The sequence below is a fragment of the Squalius cephalus genome (genome assembly GCF_949319135.1).
Source record: "Squalius cephalus genome assembly, chromosome: 1".
Lineage (NCBI taxonomy): Eukaryota > Metazoa > Chordata > Actinopteri > Cypriniformes > Leuciscidae > Squalius > Squalius cephalus.
The window spans coordinates 53,952,793-53,973,325 of NC_137122.1; the positions used below are offsets into that span (position 1 = coordinate 53,952,793).

A 20,533-nucleotide genomic window follows, 5' to 3' on the forward strand; every position below is an offset into this window, starting at 1 on the left:
AATTGTGACCGGCTCTGTGATTATCACTCAATTTGCTAAGGTTTTGAGTGATATACTGGACCTATTCAGTCTACTTAATATAATGAACTGAATAACAGGCTAGTGTAGGTAAAAATCACATTTTATACAAACATACAAGTCCCCTGTGTTGTGTTAAACCCTATAACACTTGTGATGTTCACGGTCAAAAATGACCAGCCTACAAAAAAATTGCTTATAAATCACTCGTTACACTGTTTTATCACCATATATATTGTATTCAATCGTTTTGTCAGCTTGTTTTCTTTCAGTGAATACAGGTTTTGTATTTATTTTTTTAAACTGATTGATCCAATATTTAGTGATAAAATAGCATAACGAGAGATTTATAGGCATTACACTTTGTTTTAAGGTGTCAGTATTACAGTGTAATTATATATTTAAGTACTGAGTAATGTAGCCTACTTACATGTACATTACATAAAATTACATGTACCTATAGGGTTATGATTAGGATGAGGGTTTGGTTTAGGGTTAATTGCATGTAATTATGCATAATTTATAGTTATTACTACAGTAATTACATGTAACAATGACACTGTAAGATAAAGTGTTACTGCATTTTTTTTTTTGTAGGTCGGTCATTTTTGACCGGGAACATTACGAGTGTTACAATGTGGGGGGAAAAAACCTACAACAAATTACAAAAAGTGTCAAAATAGATTTTGTGAAGTTGTCAGACACTGGGTGAGTAAAGTCAGTAAGTTTTAGTCCAATGCAATAACATTACCTAGCATTTCTGGGTACGGGAAAATCCTCTCCGGGTTCCCAAAATGACCCGAACATAACCCGAGGGTTAAGTAGCAACTATTTTCCTTTATTAGATGCCAAACAATAAATGCATTTTTACCGGATCTTGGACTTGTTTTTGTTGTCCTGGCCGATGTAGCTTTATTTATAATGAGTTTTGATGAGGTCCACGCCACTAGCGGCGCCAGGATTTTGATTGTAGGTGGGCCTCCAGAAAACTGGATGGGCCAGTTAAAATAAGCCAAAAAAAAAAAAAAAAAAAAAAAAAAACGGGTTCCCCTTCAGCTCCGTTTCAGCGCTTTTCTGCGGCACTGAGGACAGCGACTCATAGCCTATTTAATGCGTAATTAGCACAGGTAAAAAAGAAAAGAAAAACTTAAAAAGGAATTTTTTGTTTCTTTTAAAAAAAAATTACAATTTCATTTAATGTATTGTTTAATAAAATTATAGGCCTATTATTTTTAGTTTATTAACAACAGCAACAGCTGTAAAGATGAAGTTGTCGATCGTCAACTCCGTGAACGTGCCTATAGAGAGAAAAGCACATCATGGATTGCATAATCAGAGAGTAGGCCTAGCCTTTTTCTTTTCGTTTTAAATTGTTAAAAAGACATTTCAAGCTTTAAGATAGATTTCATGTCTGTGAGGCATATGCTGAGTTTCGTTAAGTTAGGATGAGATGCGCTCCTGTTCACGAGCAATGCAAGTGACCGCGCGGGCGCGCCTCTTATATTGTCTCCTATTTGCTTCATTAAATACAGGCAATTGGTTGATAAAAAAAAATATTAAAATTAAGATACAATTTATATAAAACGAAATTCACTTTAAAAATGGCTTTCTAACTGAATTAAGTGGTCAAAATCATGTCTGACCCGCTCCATGTCTCTCGATATTGCGTATCCTATCTTACTCGTGCGGTTCACTTTTCATAATCAACTTAGATGAAAAAATAACATTATAATATTTTAACAAATATGAAACTAAATGAGCTTGATGGCTACAACACATATAGTAGGCCTACAGACTCTCTATTTGTACAAATTGCTGCACATTAATTTTATTCTGAATTTTGCACACATAAGTTAAAAGGCATTTGTTTGTGCATGCATAGTAAAACATATCTGCAACATTTATCAAGTCCACTGATAATTATGCGTGCATTTATTAATTATTATCTTAATGAATAATGTAACAAGGACGAAGCATGTAGGCTAAACTGCGTTGTTTGTTTAGAATGGAATGGATCGCAAATAGATCCGAATGAAGAAACGTACAAAACCATAGTAGAAAATGGGTGGGCCCGGACCTAAAATGGGTGGGCCCAGGCCCACCCGGGCCCAATGGTAGCGCCGCGGCTGGCCACGCTGGTTGCTTTGCTTCATCCAGCATCAGCAGGAAAATCCATCTCTACGAATTAATTGGTTGGTTATTTTCCTGCGAATACTGTAAATGGATCTTTAAATGGCAATCCCATTTTTAGGATTATAGTTCTTATTGTGTTATTGTGATTTCAGGGAAGAAATAAAATAATACAGACATAATTAAAATGCAAGACACTGATTACGTCTCGCCGGACGAGGGACAACGCTCCCAATTTCAGTGAAGGGCCCTTCCACAAGCCCATAGGCGAAGGGCACATGCGATGGTCACTTCAAGGAAGTAATTTAAATGTTTATGGTCATGTGACCCAGCCAGGGGTGACAAGTCCTCACGATTCATTTTAAATCTAGACATGGCGGGAGAGTTGGAGTTAATGTAATAAACAGAATAATTCAAGTCTTTTTGTTTTGTTGTGATATATTACACACATTTTCGTCATGCATTTCAGATTATTTTTTATAAAAGTTTCATAGGTAAGAAATGTGTTTAATGCTTAACTTATAAAGTTAAAGTCCCCCTGTGGTGAAAATCTAGTTTTTAATGTTGTTTATATGTCTATGTGGTGTTTTTTAATATGCTTTAAGACAAACCATGTGCAAATTCATAAGTCGACACCATTGCTGAGTATTTTCTCCTTAAAACTGCAGTGAACCAAAGACAGTCTCAAAAACACGCTTTGAAATCGCTGGTCACAAACTACCTTGTAACCAATCAGATCAACGTGTGATCATCAACCAGTGGATCTCTGAGCTGGTGTGAGTGAGTGAGTGAGTGGAGGCGGGGCTCATTTGCATATTCATAGAACCGCGTATACTAAATGAGTCAAGGATTTTAAATGAACAGACATAAAAATCGCTGAGCCGGCGTTCTGACGTATAACCAGGAAGCACTATTGCTAGGGTCTTGGTGGTTGTTAGAGTGTTTCGTGGTAGATTGTAGGGTGTTGGTCCTATCTAGGTGTTAACTGTGATTTACTCGGTTGTTGCCAGGGTATTGCTATGCACATGTGAAGGTGTTCTGATGTTGCTAGGGGGGATTTGATGGTTGCTCAGTGTTACTAGATGGTTGCTTGGGTGTTAGTGCATTTCTAGGTCATTTGTTGGGTGTGAGGTCGGTTGTTAGATTATTTTTAGGTGTTTGCTATAATGTACTTGGTGGTTGATGGTTCATTGCTATGCAGATGTTGTTCTGATTGTTGCTAGGACTTTTCTAGCTGGTTGCTAGGGTCTTAGTGGTTGTTAGAGTGTTTCTAGGTAGATTGTAGGGTGTTGGGAGTTTCTAGGTGTTAACTAGGCTATGCTTCACTCGGTTGTTGCCAGGGTATTGCTATGCACATGTGAAGGTGTTCTGATGTTGCTAGGGGGGATTTGATGGTTGCTCAGTGTTACTAGATGGTTGCTTGGGTGTTAGGGCATTTCTAGGTCATTTGTAGGGTGCGAGTTGCTGAGGTTTTTTGATGGTTACATAGTGTTCCTAGATGGTGTTTTGGGTGGCTGCTAGAGTGTTACTAGTTTACTAAGGTGTTCTGGATGTTAGTGCATTTCTTTGTAGTGTGTAGGATGTTAGGTTGGTTCCTAAAACATTTCTAAGGGGTTATGATTTACTGGGTGGTTGCCACACTGCCATGGTGTTGCTATGCAGAATTGCAGATGTTCAACTTCTCCCCTATAGGGCATTTCTAGGTTTTCTTGGGGTTGTTAGAATGTTCCTGAATCATTTGTATGATGTTAGGCATTTCTAGGCTATAATGTACTATTGGTTGCCATGGTGTTGCTATGCAGATGTGAAGGTGTTCTGAGTGTTGCTAGGGCATTTCTAGGTGGTTGCTAAAGTGCTATTGGAATGCCATTTCTAGATGATTGCTAGGGTGTTCCAGATAGAAATGTGGGCGTTTCGAGGTAGTTTTTAGGGTGATGGACATTGTAGTTGCTATGATGTACTGGGTGATTGCCAGGGCGTTGCTATGCAAATGTTAATTTGTTCTGAAATTTGCAAGGGCATTTCTAGGTGGCTGCTAGATCATTCTTGGTGTTTTAGGGCATATCTAGATGGTTACTAGGGTGTCTCGCCATGTTGTTATGCTGTTTCTAGATGTTTGGGTTGTTGCTAGGGCATCTCCAAGTGGTTGCAAGAGTGTTCTGAGAAGTTCCAGGGTGTTGCTATGCAGATTCTTAGGTGCTTATTGTTCTGGGTTGTTGAAGTGATTGCTAACTGGCCCGAGTCAAAAGAGCCCACCCTCAGGTCTCACAACCTATGATATTCGTCTGTAAATATGACATGGGTCCTTTTTAAAAGTCTATGGTATGTTTTGTCACCCATTTTATTACCATCCATCTGATCGTGGTTATAGTACACCCCCCTCCTCAAAAAGCTGCGTGATTTCATAGGTTAAACCCCATGTATGAGCAACAGGCTAGTAGTAGTGAGGCTTGCCTTTGAAAACAGCATCATCAAACACCCTGACTGATCTCTTGATGAGAAAGCTGTGAGTGAGCAGAGCTGCTTTCTGTCCCCCCAACTAATTCCTGTTGACGCCAGTAGCAGGTGGCAACATGAAAGTGACTAATCTGTCTCTACAACACTAGCTATGATCATCTCTCCCGTCCTAAAGCTGAGGCTCGTTTTTCTTCACATTTAAATCACGCTACGTAGATGTGAGAATACAGCAAAAGGGAAATTAAGACATTTGATTATGCTTGATTATTCCCTGTGTTTGTTTATGGTATACATGTACTTTACACTGTGTTTTTAGCGGAAGGTTGTGAAAAATATCTGAACCCTTTCGCTTATTTTGCTGTTTATGTTCAAATGTTTTCTATTATAGTTTCATATCTAAGCACAGAAGAAATAATGTAATATGACAACAAAAATGCAATAGCCCCAGACAGAATTTAGATATACATTAAGGCCAATTCACTGTCCCAATGAATAGGGTGAACACACTGATCCAGCAAAACCATGTTTCGACCATAACACGACAATGATCCTTTGCGTTTTTCGCGAACAGAAAACAACGTTGTCAAAACGATCCCCGTTCACACAGATTTGTGAAACCGACTAATGCCGTTGTCGTGTAAATAAATAAACGGCCAAAATGCATAAAAAGTTTTCCGTTTTAGTATATTAATATTAAACAATTTTATAAATAAAAATTGCCTATAATGTTACTGAATGAATTGTCGACCCAGGACGAGCTTTAGGACCGTGAAGCTTTGGGGGTGTTGATGGACTCGATCTACTCCATCTGTGTTTTGATCATCGTTCTGAATCCCATCTGGATGTAGTCTTTGATTTTCTTCCACTGCTTTTTTAATGAAACGTACCCACGTTCAAGTGTTGATTATAAATGAATGCATGAAGCTAGAATAAAACGTGTTTTGTTGTTTAAAAGCAGAGGCTCTGTTCTTACTTTTATAAATTGCATGTTCAGATATTCATACAACAGTGTATTCTGGGGGCCATGTGAAAATGATCAAAAACGCTGGCAGGGAAAGAGTTAACTATGATCCACGAACGCTTGATAACCACAAAAGTGTCACAATACCTTTATTATGCCCATCCATCTGTTCTTGTCTGTCTGTTGCAGACTATACTAGTTGGAGACAGTGGAGTGGGGAAGACGTCTCTGTTAGTGCAGTTTGACCAGGGTAAATTCATCCCAGGATCCTTCACTGCTACTGTGGGCATTGGCTTCACGGTGAGTCTCTCCGCAGACGGTCACACACCTCGCATTAGACACTCAGATAACATCACTTCACACTGCAAAATAAACCAACATCCTCAAAACGAGACACTTTTACTCAAGAGGCAAAATGACATTTAACATTAAAACTTCACATCACTGCATGTTTTATGCTTTAAACCAGACAAAAATGTTTGAAATCAAATATATATAACAATACTTTAATCATAATTTTCATTAAATAATATTTCAAATGTATTTTAATCTCATGGAAATTATTTGAGCCACAATCTTAAAAAAAAAAAAAACCCTAAATGTATAAAAGAAAGGTTTTTGGTGACACTTTACAATAAGGTTCATTAGTTAACAGTAGTTAGCATGAACTAATAAGGAACTGCACTTATACAGCATTTATTAATCTTTGTTAATGTTAATTTCAAAATTTACTAATTCTTTATTAAAATCTTGTTAACATTAGTTAATGCACTGTGAGCTAACATGAACAATGAACAGCTGTATTTTTATTAACTAACATTAACAAAGATTAACAAATACACTGTAAAAAGTTTGGTAAACAGTTGGATCAACTTAAAAAAATTACTTCAATTGGTAACACCTAAAGAAATTAAGTTTTCTCAACTTAAATTATCACGTTTTTCATGATAAAACATGATAATTTAAGTTGAGAAAACTCTCATTATTGCTCATTGTTGGTTCATGTTAGTTAATACATTAACTAATGTTAACTAATGAACCTTATTGTAAAGTATTACCAGTTGTTGTTTTTTCAGCGCAATGCCATAGAAGAACATAGATTAACCTTTCAGTGAGCTGTGAACATTTTAATAATCTATTAAGAACCTTTTTGGGGAATGGAAAGATTCCACATGGATATTGAAGGTTATTCATGGAATTATACGTGACAATAAAGATCCTGCATTAAGTTTGTCTTTTAGATTTAATTATTTGACTGATTTGAGTGAACTAAACTGTTTAATGTGCTTTTTTATAATCGGACAAACAGCAGAGACCCATATTATAACAGAACTGCTGGGAAAGTAAGAAGGAAGCAATTTTCCTCAAATAATATATAATATTATATTGTTGCATTTATATTTAGGCTATATTAAGTATACTACATTTAGGGTTTTATGCAAGGAGGGGAAATGATGATTTTCCCTAGTAATTATATAAGCTAAACTCGGAAATATGTGACTTTTAATAGTAAACACACACACGTGTTCCCTCATCTTTCCCATATCTCTGAAAATGTTGATTGGCACTAATATCAATAGCTTCCATGTTAGCTTTGCCTGCTGGATTTGCTTTTCCATCTTGTCATAACTCTCTGCAGAGAGCCGACGGGGTTTCTCAGCACACAGCGTCTGATTACAATAATATGATAATGATCATTTTACTGGGGGCTCTGATTATAATTACAGAGGGATCTGTCTGGCCTCGCTTGGATCATCACCGTTTGTTGTTTTTCATCATATTTTTGTAATTAGTCTCAGTGTTTTGTGTGCGTGTGTGTGTGTAACAGGGTGTTTGATATGTGTGCACAACATTAGCATAGTACACTCTGGAAATATATGATTAAATATGCTACCTATTTAGGGCAGATTGTGCCAAGACTGAGCTTAAAGGGGAAAAAACACAGTACAGTGAGTTACTATAATCAGATATTGATTAGCTACAGGGCATATGAGGAAATCATTTTGACAAAATGGCAAACGGTCCTTACAGCCATTCCAAGTACAGTATTCCTGCATATCATAAGGGATCAGGGGGGGATCAGGGGGGAAACATACTGTTAAACATCATCCGATAATAAAGTGCTGTGTTTATTACCTAAATAATGTATTTTTATTAAGCTTATAACGTTGCTGTTTGTCACTGGATGTCATTCCACTTGTTGGTTAGTAGGGGGCGCACTAAACACACGTTTTTCATAAAAGAGGAAAATTCAATTAATTTGTAACACAAAAGCCTGGTTTCACAAACAGGTCTTAGATTAAGCCAGAGTTAGGTCTTAGTTCAATTAGAGCATTTTAGTAGCTTTTATAAACGTGTCCTAGAAAGAAAAGAAAAAACATTACTAATGTGCATCTTGAGACAAAACAATGGCACATATTGTATTAGGTCTATCTGTCAGTGCAAGTTGCCTAGCCTATAGGACTAGGCTTAAACCTTGTCTATGAAACCGGGGGGTTATGTTGTGGAAGCTGTAAAATACACAATTGGAATTATTTATATGCCACTACTTGATGAACTTAGTCATGTTATCATAAAGACACATGCAGAGCAATTCCCTGAACATGAATACAACAAAGAGGTGTTCATATGTCAGGTAAATGATATTTGTTATTCAAAACTACAGCGTAGATTTTATATGTTTTGCATTCTGTCAAACCTCATCTGCATTGGCCGCAGGCGTCGCGACAAACCACAAATATTCGCCGAAACTCTCTCTCTCTCTCTCTCTCTCACACACACACACACACACACACAGACAGAAACAGAATAAAACGGTAGAATGGCCGTTGAATTTACGAAGTGGGCGGGGCTTGTAATGTCTCTATTGTTTCCTAACAATAATTCATATACTTGAACGTCTGAGTTTGTATTTTCAATTCACAGAAGTTTATTAAATGTTCTCAGTATAATTATTCAGACATGAATTATTAATGTCCAGTCAGAAGCACCATCCACAGACACTGTTGTCACGTGGTACGTGGTACTTTTCACAGCACTGTGTAGGATGGACCAATCACAGTCGTTTGTGAGGGCCTTCTTTATCATATAATGTTTGAGAGATCTCTTGGGTGGATTTTCATTTGTATGTCAGTTTTCACTGAATGGAATGAATACATTTGAATGATTATAATTTACTGTGCGCAAATGCCTCTAATAAAGCCAGACAATCCCCTGAGATTTTAATGAGGTTGGATTGAGGATATGTCTCTCGGGACCCTTAAGCGCCCCCTGCAGAAAGAATGGGTTTATGACACACGAGAAAACACGCTGGGAAGCGTTTGCACCTCAACAGACGCGACGCGACAAAAACCACAACGCATTCAATCAACATAGCCGTGCGCTCGCGGCAGCTTACAATGGGCGCGTCTAGTTTTGTCACGTCGCTTAATGGTTGTCATTGGTCGGTCTCATCTTCTGAATCAGTGTGATCTCGCACCTGTGTGTGTGTGTGTGTTTGAGTGTGACCCACGGGAGCCTGTTGCTCATCTGTGTTTTGGAGCGATCTGCTTCTTTGCCGTGAGTGATTATGCGCGCAACTGAGCGATAACGCTCATGTGTTTTGCGTCTTTGCGCGTTAATAATTATGAAGAGGACGCTTTTCGGATAAATGCATGTTTTGTGTTTCTTCATGCCCATTGATCTCCATCCTCATCCTCCGCCAGCAGCTGATGAAGTTTGGGCGCGTTTTAGATGCACTATGTGATGCATTTGTGATATAGTCTCGAGAAGAACATCGAAAGCAAAACATCCTCGCTATTCGTTTCCGCGATGTCAATCAAAAAAGCAGCATTGATGGAGAATGGGGTTCAAAACGGAACATCGAGAAATATGCTGGAGCGATGCGCCTCGGTCAATGAGTATTTTGATGTTGCCTTCAAGGTGTGAGTTATTTTTTTATTGTCTGTATAATTCATTGTTGTTATCACGGTTGTTGTGTTTGAAACGTGCCCTGTGTTAGTTGGCACCTGTGGCGCGCGTGCGTCTTGTACTCCGAAATTACTTAGTTTTCAACAATGCAAAGGTATGTTAACCGCCATGCAACTATCAGAATTCACTTTAAATGGCTGCAAACATGGAGAATAAACAGTAGTTCAATATAGCATTTGTTCTTTCAACTAGTTACTTTTGGACCAAATAGCCTACTAAAATATTTATTGCACCAAAGTAAAGACAGTTGTCCTTAGGATTACAATCAACTGCGCAAGATTATTGACACTAAATAGTTTTTTCTCCCTTTTAAAAGTTAAGCTATATACAGTATATCAACCATTTGTCTTTTCTTGCATGTTCTATTTGAGTAATGCGCGTATTTGACTTTTACTCACTGGAGGATAAATATTGACCCAAGGAGGGAGTCATTTCTACGCATTTAAAACCCCATTGATATATTCTGAAGAGACGTAATGATATAAAACATCGCGTCTCTGGGGTTCACTGTAAAAAAAAAAAAAACTCAAAAACTTATAAACTGTTGGTTTAACTTAAAGTAAGTTACCTTTTTGCCTTATAATTGAGTTCATTGAAATTAAAATTAATTAATACACCGAAGCAGATTGGGTAGAAACTCATCCTAATCACATTATCTACTTTGATATGACAAAAGATAATAAGTTGTGATAAATCATGAAATACATTTTTACAGTGAAAATGATGTGTTTTAGTCTGTTTTGTAGTAAGGAGAGTGCATAGATTAAAAATGATGAACAATGTTCAATGTCGGAGTTGAGCAATAGGCTTGTAGTTACTGAGAAGAATGTTATGCAATACCACTAAAACACAATTGGGTAAACACTCATTTCACAATTTAAGTTTCCTGTTCGTTACAATGCAAAACAACTGTGTTGGTGTTAAAGTCAACTTAAAGGCAGAAATGACCCCATTTCAATTCTTGTTCCTAGTTTTAGTGTGCATGATTTGTCATTAGGCTGTTTTTACATGGACCCTAATAATCAGATTGTAATCGCACTAGTAGCACCGTCAGAATAAAAAAGTCGCATGCAACCATGTCAATCGGAATAAATTGACCAAATCCGATAAAAATTTCATTGGGATTGAAGGGGTGTTCTAATCCGATCGAGAGGACATGTAAACACTTGACCGTATGATGTGTGGAACGAGCTGTTGTTGATGAATAAAGTGTCAGATATGACTATCGTGTCATTTCAAAAGTCTCCTTCCACTCATCTTCTGTGAAGTGCAGCAGGACAACGTCCCACCAGTCCTCGTTTCGGACTCTCATCCTCAGGCGCCTTGTTTTGGACGCGGGAAGGGGCGTTTTTACTCATTTACTCATTATTCATCAATCAGAATGAATTAATTTGAATTTAATTCAAAAGGTGTCCATGTAAACGTAGCAGTTATTCTCAATTATTTGGTCCCGCCAAAAACCTGTTATCTAGAGACACTTTTCACAATCTTGATGGATAAAACCGATTTCTACCTTACGTTTTTGCCTCGTTCCGCTCGTAAATGTATAATTTGATGGAAGTAAAGTAATTTCATGTTGACTTTAACATGTTGGAGCTCATTAAACCAAACCAGGATGTGTGTAATCAAAGGGTTGCAGGCCTAACAGCTGTCTCTGACCCTGATGCCTTTAGGTGATGCTGCTGGGAGACTCGGCAGTGGGGAAGACCTGCGTCCTGGTGCGCTTTAAAGATGGTGCCTTTCTGGGAGGCAACTTCATTGCAACAGTGGGGATAGACTTTAGGGTGAGCTAGCAAGTGGAAGGAGCTGGTTTGCTTCTCTTTTTCCAACATTTTCATATTGTTTAAAGGGGTCATATCAATTTTTTGATACCTTAAATAATAAGTGTGTTTGATGGATTTCTAAGTGTCGGAGCTCAAAGCTTTTCTGTAGTCTAAAAAGAATATTTATTGAAACGAAGCTGAAAAACCGACACATTCTGAAAATCGTAGTATTCCTGATCTGATGTTCACAACGATTGCCCAGATCTTCAGGTAGGCTAAAGGACGCCTAGCTTATTTGGTGTTCAGCAAGTGATGAGGAAGGAGGATATATGCTGTTACAGCAAACGGTTGAAACCTATGTAAGCGTCCACACCAATGCGCAATATCGTTCTGTGTTATTCAAGGCATGCACTGCAGTTTTGTCGTCTGCCGCTTTAAGTGCTCGAGCTCTTCAAAGCGGGATGGATTCTGATTGGCTGACAATGTTTTTATCGTTCATCCGCTGGAAAACAATAGTTCTGAAAGTGATTTCCTCGATATGGTTCCTGTGGTGTTTTCATCGTTATTGTTGTGGTGTAGAAGTTATGAAAACGCTATTTCCGAACGTTCAAAAAGACCAGTTATTTTAATGTTGTTTTTAAATGGTTTTCTTGGTTGTGCAACATTGAAGAGCATATAAGGGATTAAGGGAACAGCATATAAGGGATTAAGGGAACATTTCATTTGATCAATTTGCAAATATAATAGGAACATTTACTTTTGAATTTTCTCTAAACGTTCTGAAACGAGTAGTAACGTTTAAAAAAAAAATTGATGAACATCCAAAATGAAATATCTCAGATTGAAAGCAAACCTTAAAAACGACGGTAACTTAAAGTTATAGATTTTTGTTCATTATGAAGATTCACAAAAATACTACCGGTATTTTCAATTTTTACATGAAATATGTATTTTTCAAAACACGTTTTACTCTAAAACTGCCTGAAGATCAAAGCCATAAATCTAAACGAGTTGTGTTCCAAATTTGAGCTTGATATCTGAAAAAAATGAGATTTTATTTGGGCTCAGTACTAAACGTTTCCACTTTTCAGTCAAGAATGACCGAATAGCACCAGAGGGTTAAATAGATACTTCACCCAAAATTGAAAATTCTGTCATTTATTCACTGTTATGTCACTCCAAACCTGTGTAATCTTATTATAATCTTCTAATCTTCAGGGTCCGTAAGTGGGAGGAAAATATTCCTCAAAATCTAATATTACAAGTGGACCTCAGAGGCAAAAATTATTAAAATATAATGCTTGTAAATGATCCATTTAACACTTAGTGTCAGCATCTAATCAAAAAGCTGTTCAGACACTCCATCATACAGAGGCCGTGTGTGTGTATGCGCGTGTGTGTGTGTGTGTTCACTGTCCATTGGCGTTTAACTGTGCAAATCTCTGTGGTCTTCTGAAGTGTAATTGGTCCACCAGCCTCTCAAATCTGTGAAGTCTCTGTACCACTCCAGACGTCTTGGAGTGTTCGGATATAACAGGCCAATCTGATGCTCGTCCACGTTTCAGTCTTGCTAAATGATTAACCAGTCGCCCCGTGACATTTTGGGCCTTGAGCTGCACCTGCCAACCCTCCTTGGGGATGAAACCAGCTGTTTTTTGGTTTAAACTTACCTGGGGTGTTTTCAAAGTTGGCATGAAATGAAATCTATTCAATTTATTCCAAATCTAATCATATGTTTATTTTTCATAGATAATTGTTTTTAGCTTTTAGTATGAATGTTAGCCTTGAGCTTATGAATAAGCTGGTGTGTTCCAAAACAATGACAATATTCGCATTTAGGAGATACAACCATTCAAAACTTAGTCTCTCACTTCTGCTAAAATGGATCACAACTTCTCATCACATCTTCTGTCCAATCAAATGCTCTCTAGAATCTAAAGCTCCGCCCCCATACTATAAATACCACCTGGCCAAAGCGACCGATGACACGTCAAGGAGCAATATGGGTTGGAGATGAGTGTTCGGTTGCTCAAACGCTCGAGTTTTATTCCGTTTTCCAACTGTACGTTGGTTAAAAATGGCTAAAATTTATTCACACCTCTACTATTGAATCTAACGTATCATCAGCGCTCGGATTCACTTCCATGGTGCTATCAAGTACAACTGCAGTCTGTGAGGTAAACTAAACGCTATTGGCTATTTGAAAAGGGGGAGGAGCCATTCAATATGTCTTCCTGTTTCAGTGGCAATTACGTCAACGCATTATACAAAGCTGCTCGTTCCAAGGCACTTCAGTGGGACTTTAGCCATTGCCTAAAAGCTTGCATTAATCGATGCATAGAACCAAGTTACACTCAGATGTACGTCACAATTCAGAAGAAAAGATCTGTTGCTATGCTTCTCTTTGACCCCATGAAACAGTTTTAGACTATTTCACTTTTAATAGGATACGTATTAGCTGGAAGCTGGACTGAGACATTTTGAAGAGCCCATCCCATTAAAAAAATAAATTAAAAAAATAGCCAATTTGTTTCATCACTGCCAGGAACCCTAATTTGCTAGTTGTTATTGTTAGGGACATTCTCATTGTAGAGAGCATATGACTGGACAAAAAAGTGCAAGATGAGTCATTTATATATTTTGTTTATTTTCTCAGAGAAAGAGAAAGAGTTTGGGAGGCTTTCTGTCTTTTTTGAGTCATCGTGGTAAACACACCAACAGTTGTTATTGCAGAGGTTGTGCTGTCAGTTGGCGTCAATGGCACATGTTTCATTGGAGGAAAATAAAGTTTGTCATGCTCCACAAATAGATATTTGCCCTCAAGCCAAGACAGTCAGTTTGGTTTCACAGTATGTGTTTTTGCCGGGAAGTGAAGGCTGGCTAAAGACCTTGAAATGGTCAAGGTTGCATGTGGCGTGGAACAGATTCTAACGTCAGAATCGAGGAGAAAGTGCCATGCTTTGAGACAGAAGGTGTCTTTAGGAAGTTCAAAAACCCTTTTAAAGCCTCATGCTTTGATTGCCTGCCAACAACGCCTAAAATTAGTCGGAAATGAAGCATTTTATCTGCCGTGGCTCAGGGAAACAGTGAAGCGTTTCAGTGCTGGTATTTTTTTTTTTTTGAATGGCACAGCGGCAGCACTATAGCCTGTGTCTATTTTGGGCTCTTCCTTGTAGCACTTGCTCAGCATGAGGATGTGTGGGAGCCAGAGCGGAGCAAGTCTGATGCCAGAGAAATGGAAAGCCATTACAACAAATTGATGGCTATGGTTGATTTATGCTGGATGGACAGAGGCCATGAAAGATGAATGTTTGTCATAAATCGATATCCTTTCCAGTGTCAAAACGTCCTTGAAACTGATAGTTTATTTGTCCATTTCTCAAATAATAGGATAGATCGAGCAGGTTCCCAGAGCAACTGTCTAATGAAAATCCCATCGTCATACATCATCATCACTGTATGAATGGAAACGGTAAAGAATTGAATTATTCTGGCTTTGATCCTGGTCTCTTAACATTGATTATTTTAGTACTTTCGAAGAAGTGCCCGTCGATATTTGTTACTGACTGACACTGATTTACAGGGATAGTTCACAGAAAAATGAAGATTCTGTCATGCAGAGGAAAACCCCACTGTAAAAGCAGCACAATTATCCAAATGGCTCTTACGAAGTCATATAATAGATTTGCGTGTGTTTTTCACTGAAAATATTGGTCAGCATTCTGTTTTATTTTCCGTTACACTCGCTGCAAGTGGAGTGATGCAAACAGTGAAGTGATTACCGTGGTGACACACTGGTATAATATCGAATCAGATTCGAGAACCAGAACGAACTGTTGTAGAAGACTTTTTAGCATTATTTGAGGATAAGTTTATGAGATGGCTGTTGTCAGATTTCATTGGTGATTTCATATATGAAATTAAAATCGTAAGCTTAGCGAACAGCTTTGAAGAATTTTGTGTTTCCTAATTCAAAGAGATGGGAGCTGTGCTTGAATGACTGAAATAGCTGATTAAGGATGACCGCTGAGTGAAATTACTTGCCTTGAAGGAACTTTGCTTCTGCCATTTTAATGAAGACCACTCACACACACACACACACACACACACTCTTGCACATCTATCTTTATGAGGAAATTCATTGACACAATGCAATCTCTAGCCACTTACCCTAACCTTACCCATCACAACTAAGTGCCTAACCCAAAACCTTACCCTAAACCTACCCTTAACCTCATTATAACCTTATCCCTAAGACCAAGTCTTGACCCTCAAACAGGCCTTTAAAGGGGTCTCAGAAAGAGAGGATAAATATATATATATGTGTGTGTGTGTGTGTGTCTAGTCTTCATTTATTCATTCTTATGATGTTCCAAACCCATATGACATTGTGTATATATATATATATATATATATATATATATATATATATATGTATATATGTATATACATATACATATACGAATTTTGTGAATATACATGAATTTTTCATATATATATATATATATATATATATATATATATATATATATATATATATATATATATATATATATATATGAAAAATTCATGTATATTCACAAAATTCGTGTATAACTTTGACGAAAGGTTTTGATCCATTTCAGTTGTTGACTACTGTATATTGATTGAATGCACACAATTCCAGAATGCACACAATCAAGAAGTGCTAACAGAACATTATGAATGGAACGTTCCTGCATTTTTTTTTTTTTAAGTTGAAACTGTTCTGAAAAAAAAACATTTCTTAATTCCATGAGCCTACCAGTTTTGTCACTGGATTTTCAATTTATCTTGTTCTGCAGCTTGTGATGGTTTTGCCCTTAGAGAAAGAATGAGACATCTGAGCTCTTCTAAACGCAGCTCTGTCAAGAAAAAGAATTGTGTTTTCATTCCCGTCAGATATGCGTGAGCGATTGAAGGAACAATATAGACATACCTGCGCTCTTATTGAACTGGTTCATGTTCTTCTCAAATGGCTTTGTGCTGTGCTCTGATTTAATTTCTTATCCAGAACTTCCTGGAAGGTGCTTTAAGCAGCCGAAGCGTTTGTGATAGTCAACCGCAAAAACAGTTTTGTCGTCATTTACTCCCCTGTTTCTCCAAACCTGCCTTTGTATTCCTTCTGTGAATCACAAAAGGAGAAATTTTGCAGAAAGTGAAAATCATCTTTTCCACTTTAGTAACTTTGAATTTTACATGCCTCTGTGCCAGCTTTGTAGTTTAATTGATAAATGTGTATTTATATTAATGCAATAAATATAAAATTGGTTTAGCGCCATCACTGTTAAAAAGAATACTTTCTTCATCTTTAATTTAATCCTGACATAATATTTGACCACCATAATAAAATTATGCATCGGGAATAGGTAACGACGTCGATAGCTACTGATCATTTCAAGGTAATGTCATCGCTAAATTTGACTCATTTGGACAGTCACGCTAAAAGTGTTTAAATAAGGGGAATTTAAGGCTTCATGTCAGAAAAAAAAGTGTAATAACCAGTGTTGGGGAAAGTTACTTTTAAAAGTAATGCATTACTTAGTTACTTTTGTGTCATGCTTAGTTGGGTTGTTACTTTTGCATTACTTTGTCTCTTCTGAGCTGGGCTTGCTTGTTTATTATTCTGCCAAATATCAAGGCCATTTCACACCAAAAGTGAAATGAATGCGCCTCAGGCTGAAGGAAATGCAAATTCACACCTGTACAGTACTTTTTTCTATCATTTGAAAAAGTAGCTCAGATATTTTGTTGTGAATTTAAAAAGTAATTTGTTACTTTACTAGTTACTTGAAAAAGTAATCTGATTACATGTCTTACATGTCTTGCATTACCTGCACTGTATTGTATTACCCCCTAACACGGGTAATAACGACTGCAGTCTTGTTTTATTTAAAGAATTTAAATAAATAAATAAAAGTATTTATTTAAAAGTCTTGTTTAAAGTAAGTGAAGCCGAGGAGTCGATTCTTACTACAACTGCAGTTTGAGTTGGGAGTTGGAGTCGACTGCTAAAAAACTGGAATTGAACACCACTAAATTTGAGTATTCTTAGTTAACGTTATTATTTTTAGTTGCCAAGCCAACTTTTAACTGTTTGTTTAACCTTTAAATGTATGAATGTTTCGCCAATCATTACATATTCGGGTCTTTAGCGATCCAGATCTATACCTAACACGTATGGATCTCTATCTGTCACGATAATATAAAACTCTCCTGATATTAGCGTAACAATTACTAAATGAAATGAAGCATAATTTGTTACCTTTTGGAGCTTGGAAGGGTTCGGTTTAAGCAGATGTTTTTATACTATCATCACTGTCCTCATTAGAGCTCATTTCCCAGTACATTCAGTATTTGGCTCATATTTATTTCCTCATTCCAAAAAATATCATTTTCAACATCTTCAAAATCAATATTTTGATCGCTGACGGCTTCTTCACCAGATCCACCATCATGTGACAGTGACACTAATATTTGATAGCGTTCAGCACTTGCTCTGCAGTAAATCACTGAGTCATTTCAAGTTTTGCTGATGATTCTTCCTATTCTTTTGTTTTCTGCCTGCGGTGACTATGAGTGAAACGTCACTTCATCATTGTGTATCAGACATCGCCACCTTGAGGAATAAATGTGAATTGCGCTTATTCAGTCATCAAAGATTCCATTATTGTCGTGCAGAAAAAATATTCTCAAGTTGTTAGCGACCCTATACAATTTTTATACAAAATGGATGGGAAAACAGGCATTCTTTTATAATTTTATTTATTTTTTCTTGTTATATTGTTTATAATGAATTGATTGAGGAATACTAAGAAGGTTGAGGTCTAACTTTAAAAAATGAATGAGGAGAAGGGTAGTGAATGACGTCCCGGGTGGATAAAGTTTGTTTTTCATTTAAAATGTATATTTTATTTTATTTCAGCTTTATTTCAATTAACAATTATCATTTTTTTTTTATATAGTTTTAGTTTCTGTTAACAATAACAACACTTCACTCGAGGTTATCATATGAACTGCCAAGACACAAGTCATATGTACCTCTTTTTACGGTGCTTTTTTGTGTACGTTAAAGAGCAGCCTGAACAGTCTTCAAAATCTCTCCTTTTGTGTTCCATAGAAGAAGTCATATGTGTTTGAAACAACATGAATGTGAATAAATGATGACAGAACATGACCTATTCTTTATACATTTCTGACCCTCAAGAAAGCGACAATCTAAATCAACAAAGCAGTAGCGTCTCTAGTTAACAGATGAGGAACACACGGCATTTCATTGGTGTTCAGACATTATCAGTTTGGTCTGAGGGTTACAACTGTTTGATAATGGAAATTAAAGGATGATGTACGGTAACATTAAGTCAGACATGTTGTGTAATTTCTATCTAACTGGTGGCACCTACAAATCCACATGCTTTCAGTCACGTCTGCCAAGAAAAGAGAAAGTAGCGAACAAATGAGACTCTTCAGCTTTAAACACCTACGCTTTTTGATCCGTCAGCATTAACTGCACTGAATGATTAGTCGGGCCTAAATGGTTTCCTGTAGATGTATGTGAATGTCTGCGGATGATAATTATTCATCTCTGAAAATCTCACTTCCATTTGTGTGACTGACGTCTCTGATTGCACTGCCATTTGGTGCATGAAAACATCAGATAAGTCTGGTCCTCTCAGTGCAGAAGGTGCAATTTTTAAAACGTTTTGCTCACAAAGGAAGTAACGGCTGACGTCAACAGGAAATTAAGCAGGGAGCTGGTCTGTTATTTCATCTTCGCTATATAATTAAGTCTGTGTGGAGAGACTGGCCACACAAAAGCAAAACAGCACAGTTAGAGATCTCACTTTAGTATAGCTAAATTGTTTTTGTCTGTGTGTGATTTTCCTTGAATAACAAAGTATTCACTGTTCATTATGTTGTGGTTTTAATGGGTGTTTCTTCTTCCTGTTGCCTGTAGAATAAGGTGGTTACTGTGGATAACATGAAGGTCAAACTGCAGGTAAGCAAACACAAGTTCATCGTCTATTTACATATTTATACCTCTAGTTAGTGGTGTTTGCTGAGACGAGCATCAGTATGCGAGTACTGTATTGAACTCGTCCTGAATGGTGTTTCAAATCATGTGACTTGAACAGACGTCTGCTGGCAGATAAAAACCGGATTACTAAAATCTCATCGCTGCTCTAGCATCGTGGAGGTGTGTGTTTTGCACAGGCAAGCACCGCTCACATTCATTTCAGAAAACTGAATTTGGTTGGCCCTCCTGCCGGTTCAAAGATAAGGTTTATTACATCAGGACAAAACCACAAATCAAAATATTCTAAATGTGTTTCAGGTTTCCCCTCTTTGCCACATTTGAGATCCCAGTCAGCAACATAGTGTCGGCCCAGATCCGGCCCACATTTGGCACGCGTTGAATCCACATGTACCAGATCTGGGCCGACACTATGTTGCTGCCTGGGATGTGATTCATGTTGATGTGTGCCTGACGTGTAAACGAAGCCTCACCTGTTAACGCTCCTCTCCTGCAGATTTGGGACACGGCCGGTCAGGAGCGGTTCCGCAGCGTTACTCACGCGTACTACAGAGACGCTCAGGGTAAATATCACATCTCACTGAGAAATCACTGACACGTCGCCGCCTGATAGACTTCATTACTGGTGCCGTGTCTTATTAAAGCTGTACGTCACGAGAGGCCGTGCATTACCATGAGTCACGGCGCTTCTTGTGCCTGAAACAAAGTGAAGTAAACTGATCAAATCACTGTAATGTTCAGCCTCAAGTGACATTCTTCTTTTCTTTTTTTTAAGTGGTAACAGCAATATAATAAAATGTTTTGTAATTCAATAAACATATTAATGTTATTTATGGTAATTTATTTTGATTTTTTTTGCTTTGCTTTAAGTGTATTGAATAAATATTGCTTAAAATAAATGTGTATTGCTTTCCAGCACTTGTGATAATTTGCTGTGTGTGTCATTAATAATGGATGTTCTTAGGTGCACCACAAAGAGGAGTAAACTGGTAAAATCAATGAAATATTCAGCCTTGAGTGAATGCTTTTATAAAATATTGGTTTAACAACAATATAATTTAATGTTTAAAAAATATATATATTATATGGTCATTTTATTTTATTTTATTCACTAAATATAGCCATAAATGCATGTTCATTGCATTTGAGCACTTTTGTGTAAATTGTTCTGGTATTAAAATA

At 37.2% G+C, this 20,533-nt stretch overlaps 1 protein-coding gene across 3 annotated transcripts in view; it reads left to right on the plus strand.

Moving 5' to 3' along the window:
- Nucleotides 1-20,533, plus strand: part of LOC307160217 (ras-related protein Rab-37) — a 34,232-nt gene that overhangs the window by 5,951 nt on the left and 7,748 nt on the right. Inside the window, exons 1-4 of one of the 3 annotated variants that reach the window (XM_079874146.1) lie at nucleotides 8,908-9,487; nucleotides 11,209-11,319; nucleotides 19,274-19,315; nucleotides 19,848-19,914. In XM_079874146.1, the coding sequence (XP_079730272.1) occupies nucleotides 9,377-9,487; nucleotides 11,209-11,319; nucleotides 19,274-19,315; nucleotides 19,848-19,914 (331 nt within the window). In that variant the 5' untranslated portion in view covers nucleotides 8,908-9,376. Of the gene's footprint in view, nucleotides 1-5,755; nucleotides 5,867-8,907; nucleotides 9,488-11,208; nucleotides 11,320-19,273; nucleotides 19,316-19,847; nucleotides 19,915-20,533 lie in introns of those variants that run through there. The other 2 variants (XM_079874145.1, XM_079874147.1) reach the window with 2 other exon arrangements.